At 43.5% G+C, this 17948-nt stretch overlaps 1 protein-coding gene across 1 annotated transcript in view; it reads right to left on the reverse strand.

Annotated features, from left to right (window-relative positions):
• The window catches only part of LOC128646845 (latent-transforming growth factor beta-binding protein 4-like), a 377095-nt gene that overhangs the window by 96357 nt on the left and 262790 nt on the right, over window positions 1–17948 (reverse strand). Inside the window, exon 12 of the mRNA XM_053699646.1 lies at window positions 2166–2291. Within this exon, the coding sequence (XP_053555621.1) occupies window positions 2166–2291 (126 nt within the window). The remainder of the gene's footprint in view (window positions 1–2165; window positions 2292–17948) is intronic.

Here is a 17948-nt window from a genome sequence, read left to right on the forward strand (position 1 = left end):
CTATTAGTTATATTGTAGCTAGCTTATGGCTAGATTTAGAGTTTTGTCGATAACGACCCGCGTAGCTAACGCTGGCTTTTATCTGGCCGCACCTTTAAAATAACTCTGGTATTGAGAGTCCACAGAATGGCTGCATTAGGCTCCAAAAAAGGAGCGTAGAGCATATTTAACGCAACTTCAACTCTCGATACCAGAGTTGCTTACGGACGCAGCCAGCCTCAAAAACGTGCTCGTGCACGATTCCCCCATAGGAAACAATGGGGCTGTTTGAGCTGAAAAAAAAACTAACACCTGCAAAAAAGCCGCGTTCAGCTCCTAACGCAGCCCCATTGTTTCCTATGGGGAAACACTTCCTACGTCTGCACCTAACACTCTAACATGTACCCCGAGTCTAAACACCCCTAACCTTACACTTATTAACCCCTATTCTGCCGCCCCCGCTATCGCTGACCCCTGTATATTATTTTTAACCCCTAATCTGCCGCTCCGTAAACCGCCGCTACTTACATTATCCCTATGTACCCCTAATCTGCTGCCCCTAACACCGCCGACCCCTATATTATATTTATTAACCCCTAATCTGCCCCCCACAATGTCGCCTCCACCTGCCTACACTTATTAACCCCTAATCTGCCGAGCGGACCGCACCACTATTATTATAAAGTTATTAACACCTAATCCGCCTCACTAACCCTATAATAAATAGTATTAACCCCTAATCTGCCCTCCCTAACATCGCCGACACCTAACTTCAATTATTAACCCCTAATCTGCCGACTGGAGCTCACCGCTATTCTAATAAATTCATTAACCCCTAAAGCAAAGTCTAACCCTAACACTAACACCCCCCTAAATTAAATATAATTTTAATCTAACGAAATTAATTAACTCTTCTTAAATAAATTATTCCTATTTAAAGCTAAATACTTACCTGTAAAATAAATCCTAATATAGCTACAATATAAATTATAATGATATTATAGCTATTTTAGGATTGATATTTATTTTACAGGTAACTTTGTATTTATTTTAACCAGGTACAATAGCTATTAAATAGTTAAGAACTATTTAATAGCTTAAATAGTTAAAATAATTACAAATTTACCTGTAAAATAAATCCTAACCTAAGTTACAATTAAACCTAACACTACACTATCAATAAATAAATTAAATAAAATACCTATAATTATCTACAATTAAACCTAACACTACACTTTCAATAAATAAATTAAATACAATTCCTACAAATAAATACAATGAAATAAACTAACTAAAGTGCAAAAAATAAAAAAGAACTAAGTTACAAAAAATAAAAAAATATTTACAAACATTAGAAAAATATTACAACAATTTTAAACTAATTACACCTACTCTAAGCCCCCTAATAAAATAACAAAGCCCCCCCCCCAAAAAAATGCCCTACCCTATTCTAAATTACTAAAGTTCAAAGCTCTTTTACCTTACCAGCCCTGAACAGGGCCCTTTGCGGGGCATGCCCCAAGAAGTTCAACTCTTTTGCCTGTAAAAAAAAACATACAATACCCCTCCCCCCAACATTACAACCCACCACCCACATACCCCTAATCTAACCCAAACCCCCCTTAAATAAACCTAACACTAAGCCCCTGAAGATCTCCCTACCTTGAGTCGTCTTCACCCAGCCGAGCCAAATTCTTCCTCCAAGCGGAGCAAGAAGAGGTCCTCCATCCGGTAGAAGTCTTCATCCAAGCGGGGCAGAAGAGGTCTTCCATCCGATTGAAGTCTTCATCCAAGCGGAATCTTCTATCGTCATCCATCCGGAGCGGAGCGGCAGCATCCTGAAGACCTCCGACGCGGAACATCCATCCTGGCCGACGACTGAACAACGAATGACGGTTCCTTTAAATTACATCATCCAAGATGGCGTCCCTCGAATTCCGATTGGCTGATAGGATTCTATCAGCCAATCGGAATTAAGGTAGGAATATTCTGATTGGTTGATGGAATCAGCCAATCAGAATCAAGTTCAATCCGATTGGCTGATTGGATCAGCCAATCGGATTGAACTTGATTCTGATTGGATTCCACGTGACAAGTGAATTAAGAATTAAAATGTAAAATAATCATTAGTAAAGAAAAAAATTCCCACTTAATATAATATTTTTAATTTGATCAACAGGTCTTACCAACACAGGTTGTTCCCTCACTGCCAGTTCTGTACCCGGAGTAACAGGAGCATGTGAATGAGCCATCAGTATTCTCACAATCTCCATTTTGACACCGGCCTGGCCTCATTTGACATTCATCTATATCTGTATGAACAGAACTGTATGTTAGACCTTACATTATTCATGATATAAAAGAGTATGTATGATTACATGATAAATGTATTTCTTTCATAAAGGTGAGTGTCACATTTAAGATTACTCTCCATCCACTATAAAGAAACAAAAACACCCAGCATTCCAGAGCCCTAATCCCTCCCACTTTTCTTGAATCAGTTAGTCACACATATGGCCAAACAGATGGAGGAAAACATAAAAGCAGGAAAGACAAAGCATGACAAATGAAGTGCAAAACAATTTCATCCACAAACTATATAATAAAAGAAGGGTGTGGCTGATGAGAGTCCATGACACATCACATGTGGAATTCTATACACAAGCAGTAAAGTCTACAAGACCACCATGAAATAGGGTGGGTATGAAGAAGCAAACATGTTTTCTAAAATGTTATTTTAAGTCAAATGAAGACAAAGCAGCCAGCCACCTTACATATCAGGTTCATAGAAGTCTATTTCTTGTAGGCACAAAGTAGCTACTGCTTTAGTGAAATTAGCAGTAATGTATTTAGAAAAAAGACTTCCCTGCAACCAGGTACACCTTGTGAATTAAGGCCTTAAACCAAGCAGCTATGGTAACTGCCGATGTTTTCTGACCCTTGAAAGGTCAAGAAATTAACAAATAAAAGGGAAGAAATCCCTTAATTCTTTGTTCCTTTAATATAGAACTGTAATATTCTCACAACATCTAGGTTGTGAGGAAGTCACACCTTGGCCTTTTTAGACATTCAAAATTAACAAATGATCCACAATTACCTTATTTATAGTATATATAGTATTTTGGAAGAAAAGAATAGCTGGTTCCCAGAACAGCCGCATCCTGATTTAAAAAAATAAATCAGGAAAAGAGTATTGCAAGATACAGCTGAAATCTTTAGAAGCTCCACTGGCTAAAGAAATAGCAAGTAATTGACTTTAGGTTGTTCTTGGACTCTGCATTTGTTTAATGATACTGTACTGGTTTTCCCTGTGAGGCAAACTGTTTGTCTTTACATTTTCTTTTTTACTTTAGATTGCTCTGCTATCAGATTTACATTTACGTGACCTAGGTAAGTTTGTTTTCGTCTGGATAGTGAGGCTAAACTTTTACAAAGGTATATTTTCCTATGGTATTTAAATTGATAAATTAACAGTTACTTTCTAGTATGTTATTTTGCTTGTAGTAGCTGATTAAAGTACTAGAGAGCATTCAGCTACTAAGTTTAGTCTCATTGCTCTCTTACCACTAGCTCCTACTTGGTTACTGTGTTTAACTTGCAGTGTCCCTGTAAGGGGTTGTGGTAAGTTGAGTCTCTCAGCAACTTATTTAAACTTGTTATATTTTGGGAAATCAGTACTCCACCTGACAATGGTGAAGATGTGGGCTTGATCAGTAAAACGGCTTGCTGTTTGTTACATCTTGATTATTGAGATCCTGGTGAAAGAAAAGTTATTGCAAGAAAAGGGCCCTTTATAAGTAAGCCACCAAGGCAATCATGTGATTATTTGAAATAAGATCTGCATACAAAGTCCTGTGAGGCGACACTGGAACAATCAGAATGACTGAGGCTAATTATCGCCTATAACTGGCTATCACCCTGCATAGCATAACAAATAAAGAAAATATATAAATCAGTTTGAATGACCAGGGGGCATTAAGGCATATATTAGATCATTCTGAGAAACCAGAGACCTAATACAATAATAAGGCAATTTGTGATTCAAGCTAGAGGTCATGTGATCTACCTCATTGTGAAAGTTGATTATAGACCCCAGAAAGGATACATGCTTCTGAGGAATCAAGGAGCTCTTTAAAAGGTTGATTTTCCAACCGTCTATGTGAAGAATTTGTAGAACTCCTTGAGTGTTCATTACTGCCTGTGAAAAAGAGGGTTATTGTACTAGAATGTCATCCAGATATAGAGCTACAGATATTCCCTGAGCTCATACCACAATCAGCAGTGCTCCTAGCATGTTTGTGAAAGAATCAGAAAGTACATTTGAATATATTATCTGTAGAAGCTTTTAAGCTTTCTGTCCATGGGATCCTTGAAAGAGAGAGGTATTTTCTGCTAAGGGAATTGTAGTTCATCTGTAAGCATGGACATTGCTTCATTCATCTTTGTTACAGTTTCCCATATTTAGAATTTTGTTCTTGAATTTTGTAAAAGGAATGAAGGGAACTCCTGGTTTGTTCCATTTTTTGTTAAATAGATCACAAATTGAGTCATACACAACGAAATTAAAAGGCTGTTTTGGAGCTCCACAACAAAGCAATATCCCTTTAAAAAGCGCACTGACACTCCATATATCTAATCCAAAAATGCCACAGAGTCAGCTCACAACTATTCATAGACCTGCCGGTAAAAAAGACTTACTAGTCACTCCTCGGCATCCAGGTCACAACTTGATAGCCGCTGGTCTCCTGCTTGATAGGGTACGTAGGCACTTCTGAGCTCCAAACTGCTGCACACTATTCAGTCAGTGTCTCACACTGAAATTTGCTCCGCCCGCTCTCCTACTAGTATCAAAGAAACACTGCTGCAAACCACAGGGAGGATTCCCAATCCACTTGTCAGATATGAAGAAAAACCTTGTATGCGAGTCAGCCAGTGTAAAAGTTAAAATATAACTTTTATTGGAAAATAATAAAAATAAACATCAAAGTGTCCAGAGGCTAGTGCAACACCAGTCTTACATGTTTCAGCATTACGCCTTCCTCATAGACTGTGCTGCACTAACCTTAACAGCCTAATTAAATACACATGAGGAACACTGATGTCATATACATAGAAATAATTAACCCTTTAACAATTGAAGATTTACTTCCCTTAGGCAATGTTTTAGTATCACAGAGTTGAAATCGCTGTTTAACAAATGATAAAAAAGAACATAGACACCAAAAAACAATGATATATTTATAACAGAAGCAGTTTACCTATATATATCTTAGGGCTCAAAACATGTATCAGAGTAAAAAGGAGAAAAACATAGGAAACTCTTATATGTATTCCTAATTAAGTTATATTTTGCTTTCTACCTATATAAGGCAATTATTGCTCTATCAATATTAACAGTCTAAGTCATATTAGGAACATTGCTCTGAAAAGAATATATATCTTACTAGCAGCTGTGCATATACTATTCAGAAATTATAATCTTACTAGCCCTAAAGCCCGTTCACACGGGCCATTTTTTGCAGTACAGTGGTCCCACCCCTTGCGTTCTCTCCCTCCCACTCTCTTTTGCTTTCTCTCTCTCCCCCCTCTCTTTTGTGCTCTCTCTCCCCCTCTCTTTTGAGCTCTCTCTCTCCCCCCTCTCTTTTGCGCTCCCCCCCCTCTCTTTTGCACTCTCTCTCTCCCCCCCCCTCTTTTGCGCTCTCTCTCTCCCTCTCTATCTCCCCTCTCTCTCTATCTCCCCTCTCTCTCTCTCTCTCTCTCTCTCTCTCTCCCCTCTCCCTCTCTCTCTCACCATCTCCCCTCTCTCTCTCCCCCCCTCTCTCTCTCTCTATCTCTCTCTATCTCCCCTCTCTCTCTCTCTCTCTCTCTCTCTCTCTCCCCTCTCTCTCTCCCCTCTCTCTCTCCCTTCTCTCTCTCTCTCTCTCTCTCTCTCCCCTCTCTCTCTCCCCTCTCTCTCGCTCCCCTCTCTCGCTCCCCTCTCTCTTTCTCTCTCCCTTCTCTCTTACTCTCTCCCTCTCTCCCCTCTCTCTCCCCTCTCTCTCTCTATCTCTCTCCTCTCTCTCTCTCCTCTCTCTATCGCCCCCCCTCTCTCTCTCCACTCTCTCTCTTTCCTCTCTCTTTCTGTGATGATAGCAGGATGTGATGTCACTAGCATGTGGGCGGGGCTTAGGTCCGGTGTCTGTGTCGCAGTTAGTTTTAGTACAATCAACCTGTCTGGATGTGTATTGCTATGCTCTGTAATAAAATAGAGTTGTACCATCATTGCTGTGTCCTGCATATGTCCTGCATCTCATGACATGGTGTCAGAAGTTCTGGACTACGCTTCTGTTTCTGATGATGACGATGTCAAAGTTTACCCCACCTGAGCCTTTTGACTTTTCTCAGCCTGCAGCTTGGCCCACATGGCGTCAGCGGTTTCAGCGCTTCAGGATTGCATCCAAACTGAACAAGGAGAGTGGTGAAGTACAAGTTAATTCTCTTTTATACTCTATGGGGAAAGATGTAGAGCCAGTGTTCAATGCTTTTACTTTCCAAGAAGGGGACGAAGTTAACTTTGATATAGTTATGGATAAACTCAGTGCCCACTTTGTGCCCAAAAGAAATGTGATTCATGAGAGAGCTTGTTTTCACAAACGTAATCAGCGTGTGGGAGAATCTGTGGAGTCATTTGTGCGCAGCCTGTATGAATTAGCTGAATTCTGTGAGTTTGGTTTTGCTAAAGAAGAGCAAATCAGAGACAGAATAGTTATTGGGATTGCAGATGCTGAAGTCTCCCTGAAGCTGCAGTTAGAGCCTGATTTAACGTTAGACGGGGCTATTAGGATGGCCCGCCAGAGTGAACTGGTGAAAAAGCAAAGTGCTGATCTGAGGTCTGAGAGTATTGTGGATGAAGTGCAACAGTCTAGGAAAATTACTAGTGAAAGGCACAGTGTGAGCGGTAGATCTAAAGTACTGGAAAGGCCTAGAAGTGGATGGGCGCAACATGGCCGATGCACACGGTGCTACCGGGCTCATGATCAGAGTGCTATATGCCCGGCCAGAGATAAAAGATGCAGAAAATGTAACAGAATAGGCCATTTTGAAGTGGTGTGTAAAACTGAATACATTAAGGAGATGCAGGTGGACAGTGACCAGGAGGGTCAGGAAGTGTCTTTTGTGGGGTCTGTTGTGGAACGGACAAGCTCAGAGGAAGATTGGAAAGTTACTTTTACTGTAATGGGAGCCAAAGTTGATTTTAAGATTGACACAGGAGCAGATATCACTGTAATGTCTTTTGCTGAATTTATGAAACTGCCTCGACAGCCCCAGCTGGCGAAGGTTACTACAAATGTTCATAGTCCTGGTGGCCGCATTGATTGTGTGGGGAAATTTCTTGCCAGCTGTGAGTACAAACAAAGGAAGTTCACCATGTGGGTGCATGTGATCCGAGGTCAGTGTGTTAACAGTTTATTGAGCAGAAAAGCAGCCTGTGACTTGGGCCTCGTGGCCAGAGTGAATGAGATCTCTGAAGATATGTTTGGCGAGTTGGGCCTACTGAGCTGCAAACCTGTCCGTATAGCACTTAAAAGTGACGCAGTCCCGTACAGTATTTCTACTCCTCGTAGAATTCCGTTTCCGCTCATGCCTCAAGTGGAGAAAGAGCTCATGCGCATGAAGTCTATGGGGGTTATTGAAGAGGTTGTTGAAGCAACTGATTGGTGTGCCCCCATTGTTCCAGTTGCAAAGAAAAATGGGAAGGTGCGCATCTGTGTGGACCTGAAAAGGTTGAATGAGGCAGTGAAGAGGGAGAGATTTGTGCTGCCGACGTTGGAAGATATAGCCCCGAAGTTGGCTGGGGCGAAGTTCTTTTCCACATTAGACGCTTCTAGCGGCTTTTGGCAGATCCCCCTGGATCCAAAGTGCCGCAAACTGACTACCTTTATCACTCCGGTAGGTCGGTTCTGCTTCTGCAGACTTCCCTTTGGGATATCCTCCGCTCCTGAGATCTTTCAAAGGGAAATGAGTTCTCTCCTGAGTGGCCACGTGGGCACAGCAGTCGTCATGGACGACATTCTAGTGTATGGGTCTACAGTGGAGGAGCATGATCAGCGTTTGAGTTGTGTGCTGCAGGCTATCAAAGAGTCTGGGCTGAAGCTGAATAAAGAAAAATGTCATTTTAGGAAAACTGAATTATGCTACTTTGGGCATGTCATCAACGGGGATGGCATCAAGCCGGACCCCGAGAAAATTCAGGCTATCGAACAGATGAAAAGCCCTTCTGATGTACATGAGCTGAGACAGATATTGGGCCTTGTAAATTACGTGGGCAAGTTTCTTCCAGATTTATCTACAGTTTTGCACCCTATCACAGAGTTGCTTAAGAAAGATGTTGCCTGGGTCTGGGGACCCTCACAAGAAAAAGCGTTCCTGCATGCTAAGTCCCTGCTGGGGTCTGCCCCAGTGCTGGGGTTCTACGACCCTTCAAAAAAGACTGTGGTTAGTGCTGATGCAAGCAGTTATGGGTTGGGGGCTGCACTCCTGCAGCTGAATGACAACAAACTACAGCCCATCGCCTACTGTTCCCGCACACTGACGGCTGCGGAGTCAAAATACGCTCAAATTGAGAAAGAGTGCCTGGCTGCAGTTTGGGCCTGTGAGCGCTTTCAGCGTTATCTAGTGGGTTTGGAGAAATTTAGTCTGGAAACTGACCACAAACCGCTAGTCCCTCTTATCAATTCTTATGACATCGACAAAACACCCTTGAGATGCCAGAGACTTTTAATGAGACTACTCAGGTTCAATGTTCAGGCAGTGCATGTGCCGGGGAAGCAGCTGGTTGTGGCAGATACACTGTCCAGGCTCCCGCTGGCTGCTGCTGAAGAATCCTCCACAGAGTCGGATGTAAAAGTGTATGTTGATTCAGTTCTGGCCTCTAAGTCCATTTCTTCAAGGAAACTGGAAGAGATAAAGAAAGAGACATATTTGGACACAGATCTGCAAGAAGTTATAAGGTACATAAGAGATGGCTGGCCCGAGAGCCGGGCGGCCTGGATGTCTTTAAATGCTTACCAGCCAGAGAGGTCGCAGCTCACGGAGCTGGAGGGGTTGGTGCTGTTCCAAGACCGTATCGTAATTCCTGTCAGCATGAGGAAGGAGATGTTAAACAGGATTCACGATGGCCACTTAGGCATTACAAAGTGCAGAGAAAGAGCAGCTACAGCTGTGTGGTGGCCTGGGATCAGCTCCGACATTGCAAATCACGTGTCTAAATGTGCCTTTTGCCGGGAACGCCGGCCTACTCAGAGAAAGGAGCCCTTAATGTCTACTCCGCTGCCTGCGGGGCCGTGGCAGAAAATAGCTGCTGATTTGTGCGAACTGCACGGGAAAAAGTTTCTTGTTGTTATCGACTACTATTCCGGGTATTTGGAAATAGCACCCCTGAATGATATCACAAGTCAGGCCGTTATCATTCGCCTGAAGAGCTTGTTCGCCCGCTGGGGCATTCCAATGGAGCTGGTGAGTGATAATGGCATGCAGTTCGCTTCTACAGAGTTCAGTGCTTTCAGCAGGGAATATGATTTTGTACATTCCACGTCAAGTCCACATTATCCGCAGGCCAACGGAATGGCTGAAAGGGCAGTTCAAACAACAAAATTCATTCTAAAGCAATCTGAACCGTACCTAGCCCTCTTGTCATACAGGGCGACGCCCATTCAAGCCACCGGGTTTAGCCCGGCACAGCTGATGCTAGGACGCCAGATTCGCACCACTTTACCCTCAGTGGGTGTCTTCAAGCCGCCTGGCCCTGTTCCTCGGGACGAAGTCCTTAGGAGGGATGAAGAGGCCAAAAAGGGTTATCGTTTCTTCTACGACAGGAGACATTCTGTCAGGCCTTTACAGGAACTGAAAGCGGGCCAAAGTGTCAGAATTAAACTGGATGATGAGAAGAAATGGAAGACGCCTGCTACGGTAGTGGGCCGCTCTCCAGAACCAAGGTCTTACACAGTCCTTACAGAGTGAGGGACGGTTGCACGCCGTAACCGAAGACATCTTCAGCCTGTACCTGAGAGTCTGGAACCGGATACCTCAGTACCACCGCCGGTGGGATCCCCTGTTCTAAGAGAGGTGCCTTCCCCTCAGCAAGATCATAGCGGGGATATATCTTTGCCTCCAGCAGACTCTTGTTCACCATCTTCTGTATCAGAGGACAGTTCATGCAAAGTTACATCAAGCGGAAGAGTGGTGAGGCTTCCGGCCCGATACAGGGACTGACTTTAGCTAGAACAGTATGGGCAGAATAATCCCATGGTCACTGTGGACTAGGGTAGTCTACCCCGATGTCCAAGTCAGGATGTAATTTATTTGTTCATGTTTTCTAATCTATCTGTTTTTATAATGTTCTAAAACAAAATGTTGTTGTATACCCTGTTGGTGTACCTTGTTATTTAATATATGCGAATGTATGCTTTGTCTTTGAAAAAGGGGAAGATGTGATGATAGCAGGATGTGATGTCACTAGCATGTGGGCGGGGCTTAGGTCCGGTGTCTGTGACGCAGTTAGTTTTAGTACAATCAACCTGTCTGGATGTGTATTGCTATGCTCTGTAATAAAATAGAGTTGTACCATCATTGCTGTGTCCTGCATATGTCCTGCATCTCATGACACTTTCTATCTCCCCCCTCTCTTTCTCTCTCCTCTCTCTCTATCTCCCCCCTCTCTCCCCTCCCTCTCTCTCTATCTCTCTCTCTCCCCTTTCTCTCTCCCCCCTCTCTCTCGACTCTCTCTCTCCACTCTCTCTCTCCTCTCTCTCCTCTCTCTCCTCTCTCTCTCCCCTCTCTCTCTCCTCTCTCTCTCCTCTCTTTCCCCTCTCTATCTCTCCTCTCTCCCCTCTCTCTCTCTCCTCTCTCCCCCCTCTCTCTCTCCTCTCTCTCCCCTCTCTCTCTATCTCCCCCTCTGCCTCTCTCCTCTCTCTCTCTCTCTCTCTCTCTCTCTCTCCTCTCTATCTCCCCCCTTTGTCTCTCTCTCTCCTCTCTCTCCCTCTCTCCCCTCTCTCTCCCCTCTCTCTCTCTCTGCTCTTTCTCTCCCCTCTCTCTCTCTCCCCACATCTCCCCTCTCTCTCCCCTCTCTCTCTATCTCCCCCTCTGTCTCTATCTCCCCTCTCTCTCTCTCTCCCCCTCTCTCTCTCTCTCCCCTCTCTATCCCCTCCTCTCTCTTTCTCTCTCCCCTCTCTCTCTCTCCCCTCTTTCTCTCCCCTCTCTATCTCCCCCCTCTCTCTTTCTCTCTCTCCCCTCTTTCTCTCCCCTCTCTCTCTCTCTCTCTCTCTCTCTCTCCACATCTCCCCTCTTTCTCTCTCCATCTCCCCTCTCTCTCCCCCCTCTCTCTCTCTCCCATGTCAATTTCTCCCCTCTTGATCTCTCTATCCCCCTCTCCCCTCTTTTGAGCTGTTTGAGCTCTCTCCACGGCCTTTCACGGCCCTGCCCCCGCCCCCTTCACGGGTCTTCACGCTAGGCCTTGCCCCCTTCACGCTCTGTCACGCCCCCCGCACACACTCGGCCACGCCCACTTCTTCTCGCGGCAGTCAGCAGATCAGGTAGGGAATCCAAGGCCAGGTGTGTTTGTCCTCGTGCTGTCTCTACTGAGCATGACAGCTTCGGACAAACACACTTGGCCTTTTATAGTATAGGATATAAATATAAATATGAGAGCACGCTGTTATTCTATACCAAAATATAATATCATCTTTTCATAATCCCTATTCTGAAATGACAGACTACGAAAGTAGGTTCAAAATATAACAAATTAAAGGATACTATAATGATGTTATATGATATGAACCTCTATGAAAGAAGAGATACATATGACATAGCATGGTTAAAAATAATCAATTACTGTACATCTCTATTCCCAAAAATGAATGAGGTCAGTCTGAATGTTAAGACCTCCTGGGGCTCTCGTCTTTAATTTAAATATCCAAAAAGCGTCTCTTTTTTGAAGCAACTTCTCTCTGTTGCCACCTCTCCTGGGAACATGCTCTATAATCTGCCACTTTAGGCCTTCAGGACATTCATGGTGTACATATTTAAAGTGACAAGCCACCTGTGATTTAGGGTTATCTGTCTTGATTTCATATAGATGCTCTTTATCCTGTCTCTGGCCTCTCTAGAAGTGAGGCCAACATATTGTAAATTACACTGATGACATGTTATTAAATAAATCACATAAGAATGGTGACAATTTGTACAGTTATTCATGTCAAAAACTTTCTGCGTTACTTTAGATTGAAATTGCTTCCCTGTTAAGGAATATTCACATGCTTTACAATTCCATTTGCCACATTTGTAGTGGCCCTTGCAACTTAGCCAACTACTGCCTTTCTTATCTTTTTTTATCTTAATCTCACTGGGAGATAGAACATTACCCAGCGTCTTATTTATTTTAGAGACACATCTACAACCATTTTTTACAAAAGGGAAAAGAGCTTCATCTCCTTAATTAGGAATACATATAAGAGTTTCCTATGTTTTTCTCCTTTTTACTCTGATATATGTTTTGAGCCCTAAGATATATATAGGTAAACTGCTTCTGTTATAAATATATCATTGTTTTTTGGTGTCTATGTTCTCTTTTATCATTTGTTAAACAGCGATTTCAACTCTGTGATACTAAAACATTGCCAAAGGGAAGTAAATCTTCAATTGTTAAAGGGTTAATTATTTCTATGTATATGACATCAGTGTTCCTCATGTGTATTTAATTAGGCTGTTAAGGTTAGTGCAGCACAGTCTATGAGGAAGGCGTAATGCTGAAACATGTAAGACTGGTGTTGCACTAGCATCAGGACACTTTGATGTTTATTTTTATTATTTTCCAATAAAAGTTATATTTTAACTTTTACACTGGCTGACTCGCTTACAAGTTTTTTCTTCATATCTGTTTTGGAGCCGTCTTAAGCAACCAATAAAAAAAATTGATAAATTATTTGTTTGTATTTGGAGAGTCCTCCACTTTCCAAGCAATTAAAACCTCCTGTAATGGAGCATGAATATGCTCAAGCCTGAAAATAAAGGACATATCCTCTGCCACTTCTCCATGTGTAACCCACTTCTCTGTTATGTATTTAGATGGGTTGCTCCTTAGGGATGTCCCTGATGAGGCGAAGGACTATAAAGTATCCCCTTCTGCCCCTTGGATGCATTTGCATTTAACTTTTGGATGCATGACATACATCAATTTCTTAATAACAGAGTGTATATGATCTTTAAATTTAAGGGTAGTTATGAAGAACCCCTCAGAGGATTGCCATGATGGTCTGCATACCCCTGACTCTGCTTTAAGGGCAACACTGCAAAACCCAAGACATAAAATTATGAATGTGGGATGCAGAGCTGTGCAAGGGAACACACCAAAAAATCCTTTAATAGAAGGCACAACTGATAAAGTGTTAAATTATCAGTGGACTGCCCTTCTAGGGAATAAGTATATTATCTGGAGACTTGGACTGCATCAGCTATAATAAGTATAGGAGAAAATAAGGTAAATAGGAGCACATAAACACAGTACAAAGACACACAAATAGTTAATCCCATGAGGGGAACAAAGTAATAATGGTACAATGTAAAACTGACATCTCAGTGTGGGTTACAGTTAATGGGTACTGTCAGTTTAAAAGCAAAAAAGGATAAAAGGTACTTATTTTTAACAATTAAGAGACTTACAGTGATTAATGGGTTTATTGATATCAATCTGTAGTAAAATAGTTCATTGCCTTATGTTTTGTACTAATATAAGCTTCTAACACTGATATAGTCAAGTTAAATAATGAGTGTTTGAAGCGCTGATATTTCTTTCATAAACTCATTATATGAAACCTGAGTGGTGAATAGTGATATCCCGAATAGTTCGCAGGCGAATAGTTAACGGCGAACATAGCTTTTTCGCGTTCGCCGCGGCGGGCGAACATATGCGATGTTCGGTCCACCCCCTATTCGTCATTATTGAGTAAACTTTGACCCTGTACCTCACAGTCAGCAGACACATTCCAGCCAATCAGCAGCAGGCCCTCCCTACTCCTGAACAGCATCCCTTTTTAGATTCATTCGGAAGCTGCATTCTTAGTGAGAGGACAGACAGTGTAGCTGCTGCTGATTTAATAGGGAAATCGATAGCTAGGCTAGTGTATTCAGTGTCCACTACAATCCTGAAGGACTCATCTGATCTCTGCTGTAAGGACAGCACCCCAAAAAGCCCTTTTTAGGGCTAGAACATTAGTCTGCTTTTTTTTTTTTTCCCGTATAATCTAATTGCAGTTGCCTGCCTGCCAGCGTGTGTGTCAGGCTCACAGCGTATACTGTGCCCACTTGCCCAGTACCACCACTCATATCTGGTGTAACAGTAGTGTACATTTAAAAAAATTTTTTTCACTTTTTCACAAACTTTAGGTTTCTCACAGAAATTATTTACAAACAACTTATGCAATTATGGCATAAATGGTTGTAAATGCTTCTCTGGGATCCCCTTTGTTCATAAATAGCAGACTTATATGGCTTTAGCATTGCTTTTTGGTAATTAGAAGGCTGCTAAATGCCACTGCGCACCACACGTGTTTTACGCCCAGCAGTGAAGGGGTTAATTAGGGAGCATGTAGGGAGCTTGTAGAGTTAATTTTAGCTTAAGTGTAGTGTAGTAGACAACCAAAAGTATTGATCTAGGCCCATTTTGGTATATTTAATGCCACCATTTCACCGCCAAATGTGATCAAATTTAAAAAAAAATTTTTTCGCCATTTTAGGTTTCTCACTGAAATTATTTACAAACAGCTTGTGCAATTATGGCACACATGGTTGTAAATGCTTCTCTGGGATCCCCTTTGTTCAAAAATAGCAGACATATATGACTTTGGCGTTGCTTTCTGGTAATTAGAAGGCTGCTAAATGCTGCTGCGCATCACACGTGTATTATGGCTAGCAGTGAAGGGGTTAATTAGGTAGTTTGTAGGGAGCTTGCAGGGTTAATTTTAGCTTTAGTGTAAAGATCAGCCTCCCACCTGACACTTCAGACCCCCTGATCCCTCTCAAACAGCTCCCTTCCCTCCCCCACCCCACAATTGTCCCCGCCATCTTAAGTACTGGCAGAAAGTCTGCCAGTACTAAAATAAAAGGTTTTTAAAAAAATGTATTTATTTTTTTAGCATATTTACATATGCTGTGGTGTAGCATCCCCCCTTAGCCCCCAACCTCCTTTATCCCCCCAAAACAGCTCTCTAACCCTCCCCATCTGCCTTATTGGTGGCCATCTTGGGTACTGGCAGCTGTCTGCCAGTACCCAGTTTGCAAAAAAATATTTTTTTCATTTTTTTTTTCTGTAGTGTAGCTTCCCCCCCCCCCACAGACCAACCCCCACCACCTGCCTGATCTTTTTTTTTACATTTTTATTCCTTTTTTAAAAAAAAATTACACCAACTTTTTCTGTAGTGTAGCAGTTCCCACACGCTCCCTCCCCATTCACGCGCCCGCCCCCGCCCTCCCGTGCGCGCCCCCGGACATCCCCGCCCATGATCCCGCCCCCCTCCACATCACCGATGGCCGCCACCCGCCTCCCACACAGGCTCCCACCCATCAACGATACCGGCCATCGATGTCCGGTGCAGAGAGGGCCACAGAGTGGCTCTCTCTGCATCGGATGGCCAAGCGGTGTTATTGCAGGATGCCTCGATATCGAGGCATCACTGCAATAACCAGAAAGCATCTGGAAGCGAGCAGGATCGCTTCCAGCCGCTTTAAACCCCTAATGTCGTACAGGGTACATCGCTGTTCTTTTAAGACCTGGTTGTGTGCAACGTACCCTGTATGACACGCGTCGTTAAGGGGTTAAAAAAAAATAGAAATTTGACTGTGAAATAATAGCAGTCAGTTTCCTTCACACGTGTGCGTTTCAGGGCCTGCTAGGGCACAGTGTCACCCCAGTGCAACTCATATCTGGTGTAACAGTAATGTACTTTAAAAAAAAACTAGAAATTTGACTGTGAAATAATAGCAGTCAGTTTCCTTCATGCGTGTGCGTTTCAGGGCCTGCCAGGGCACAGTGTCACACCAGTGCAACTCATATCTGGTGTAACAGTAGTGTACATTTAAAAAAAACAACACTTTTTTGACTGTGAAATAATAGCAGTCAGTTTCCTTCACACGTGTGCATTTCAGGGCCTGTCAGGGCACAGTGTCACACCAGTGCAACTCATATCTGGTGTAACAGTAGTGTACATTAAAAAAAAACTAGAAATTTGACTGTGAAATAATAGCAGTCAGTTTCCTTCACACGTGTGCGTTTCAGGGCCTGTCAGGGCACAGTGTCACACCATATCTGGTTTAACAGTAGTGTACATTTAAAAAAAATATACAATTTTGACTGTAATAGATTGAATAGCAGTTAGTTGTCTGCAAGCGTGTTTGTCAGGCCTACAGCGTCTACTCTGCCAACTTCTGCCAGTGCACAGTGCATATCTGTTGTCACAGTAGCTTGCACGCATAGTACCACTAATCGAAAAAAAAATGACAGGCAGAGGCAGGACACCCCGCAGTGGCCGTCGTGGTTGTGGTGCTGTGATTCCCTTTGGCCCTAGAATAATGCCCAGTGTTCAGAGGCCACGTACCCTGAACTCGAAAAGTTCTGAGGACATAGTTGACTGGCTAACACAGGACATCCAATCTTCTGCAACTTCCGCTCGGAACCTTGACACACCATCCTCCTCCAGCTTAGCTTCGGGCACCTCTCCAGTTACCACTCGCCCGCCTGCCGCCACCACCAACACTAGCACCACAGCCGCTTCACTTGATCTGTCAGAGGAGTTATTTACACATCAGTTGGAAGAAATGAGTGATGCGCAACCATTATTGCCAGAGGATGTAGATAACAGGGATATGTCTCAGTCAGGCAGCATTACACACATGGACGTATGGTGGGATGATGATGATGTTGTACCCGCTGCTGCTTCCTTTGCTGAGTTGTCAGATACAAGTGAAGCGGTTGATGATGACGATGCATCCGTGGATGTCACGTGGGTGACCTCTAGAAGAGAAGAAAAACAGGGGGAAAGTTCATATGGGGAGACAGAGAGGAGGAGGAGACGAGTTGGAAGCAGGGGGAGGTCATCGCAAGAAGCTATTGGCACAGTCAGACAGCATGCATTGGCCCCCGGGGTCAGCCAGACAGCACGCCAATCAACGCATGCTGTTGCCACCACCAGAATGCCGTCATTGCAGAGCTCAGCAGTGTGGCATTTTTTTTTGTGTGTCTGCCTCTGACAACAGCGATGCCATTTGCAACCTGTGCCAAAAGAAACTGAGTCGTGGGAAGTCCAACACCCACCTAGGTACAACTGCTTTGCAAAGGCACATGATCGGACATCACAAATGCCTATGAGATCAACACATGAGTACAAGCAGCACACAAACTCAAAGCCGCCATCCTCCTCCTGGTCCAGCATCTTCAGCCACGTCAACCACTGCTGTCCTCCTTGCCCCCTCTCAACCATCCGCCAGTCCGTCTCTCGGCTTGAGCAGTTCCTGCTCATCTGCCCACAGTCAGGTGTCTGTCAAGGACATGTTTGAGCGTAAGAATCCAATGTCACAAAGCCACCCCCTTGCCCGGCGTCTGACAGCTGGCTTGTCTGAACTCTTAGCCCGCCAGATTTTACCATACAAGCTGGTGGAGTCTGAGGCGTTCCAAAAATTTGTAGCTATTGGGACACCACAGTGGAAGGTACACGGCCAAAATTTCTTTGCACAAAAGGCAATCCCCAACCTGTACTCGATTGTGCAAAAGGAAGTAATGGCATGTCTGGCACACAGTGTTGGGGCAAGGGTCCATCTGATCACTGATAGCTGGTCTGCAAAGCATGGTCAGGGCAGGTATATCACTTCAGTTCAGGCAAGTCTGTGACATTATTAAAAAGAATTTAGAGGTCTTAAAGAGTGATGACATTTTATCACCTTTA

The sequence above is a fragment of the Bombina bombina genome, chromosome 2, assembly GCF_027579735.1.
Source record: "Bombina bombina isolate aBomBom1 chromosome 2, aBomBom1.pri, whole genome shotgun sequence".
NCBI lineage: Eukaryota > Metazoa > Chordata > Amphibia > Anura > Bombinatoridae > Bombina > Bombina bombina.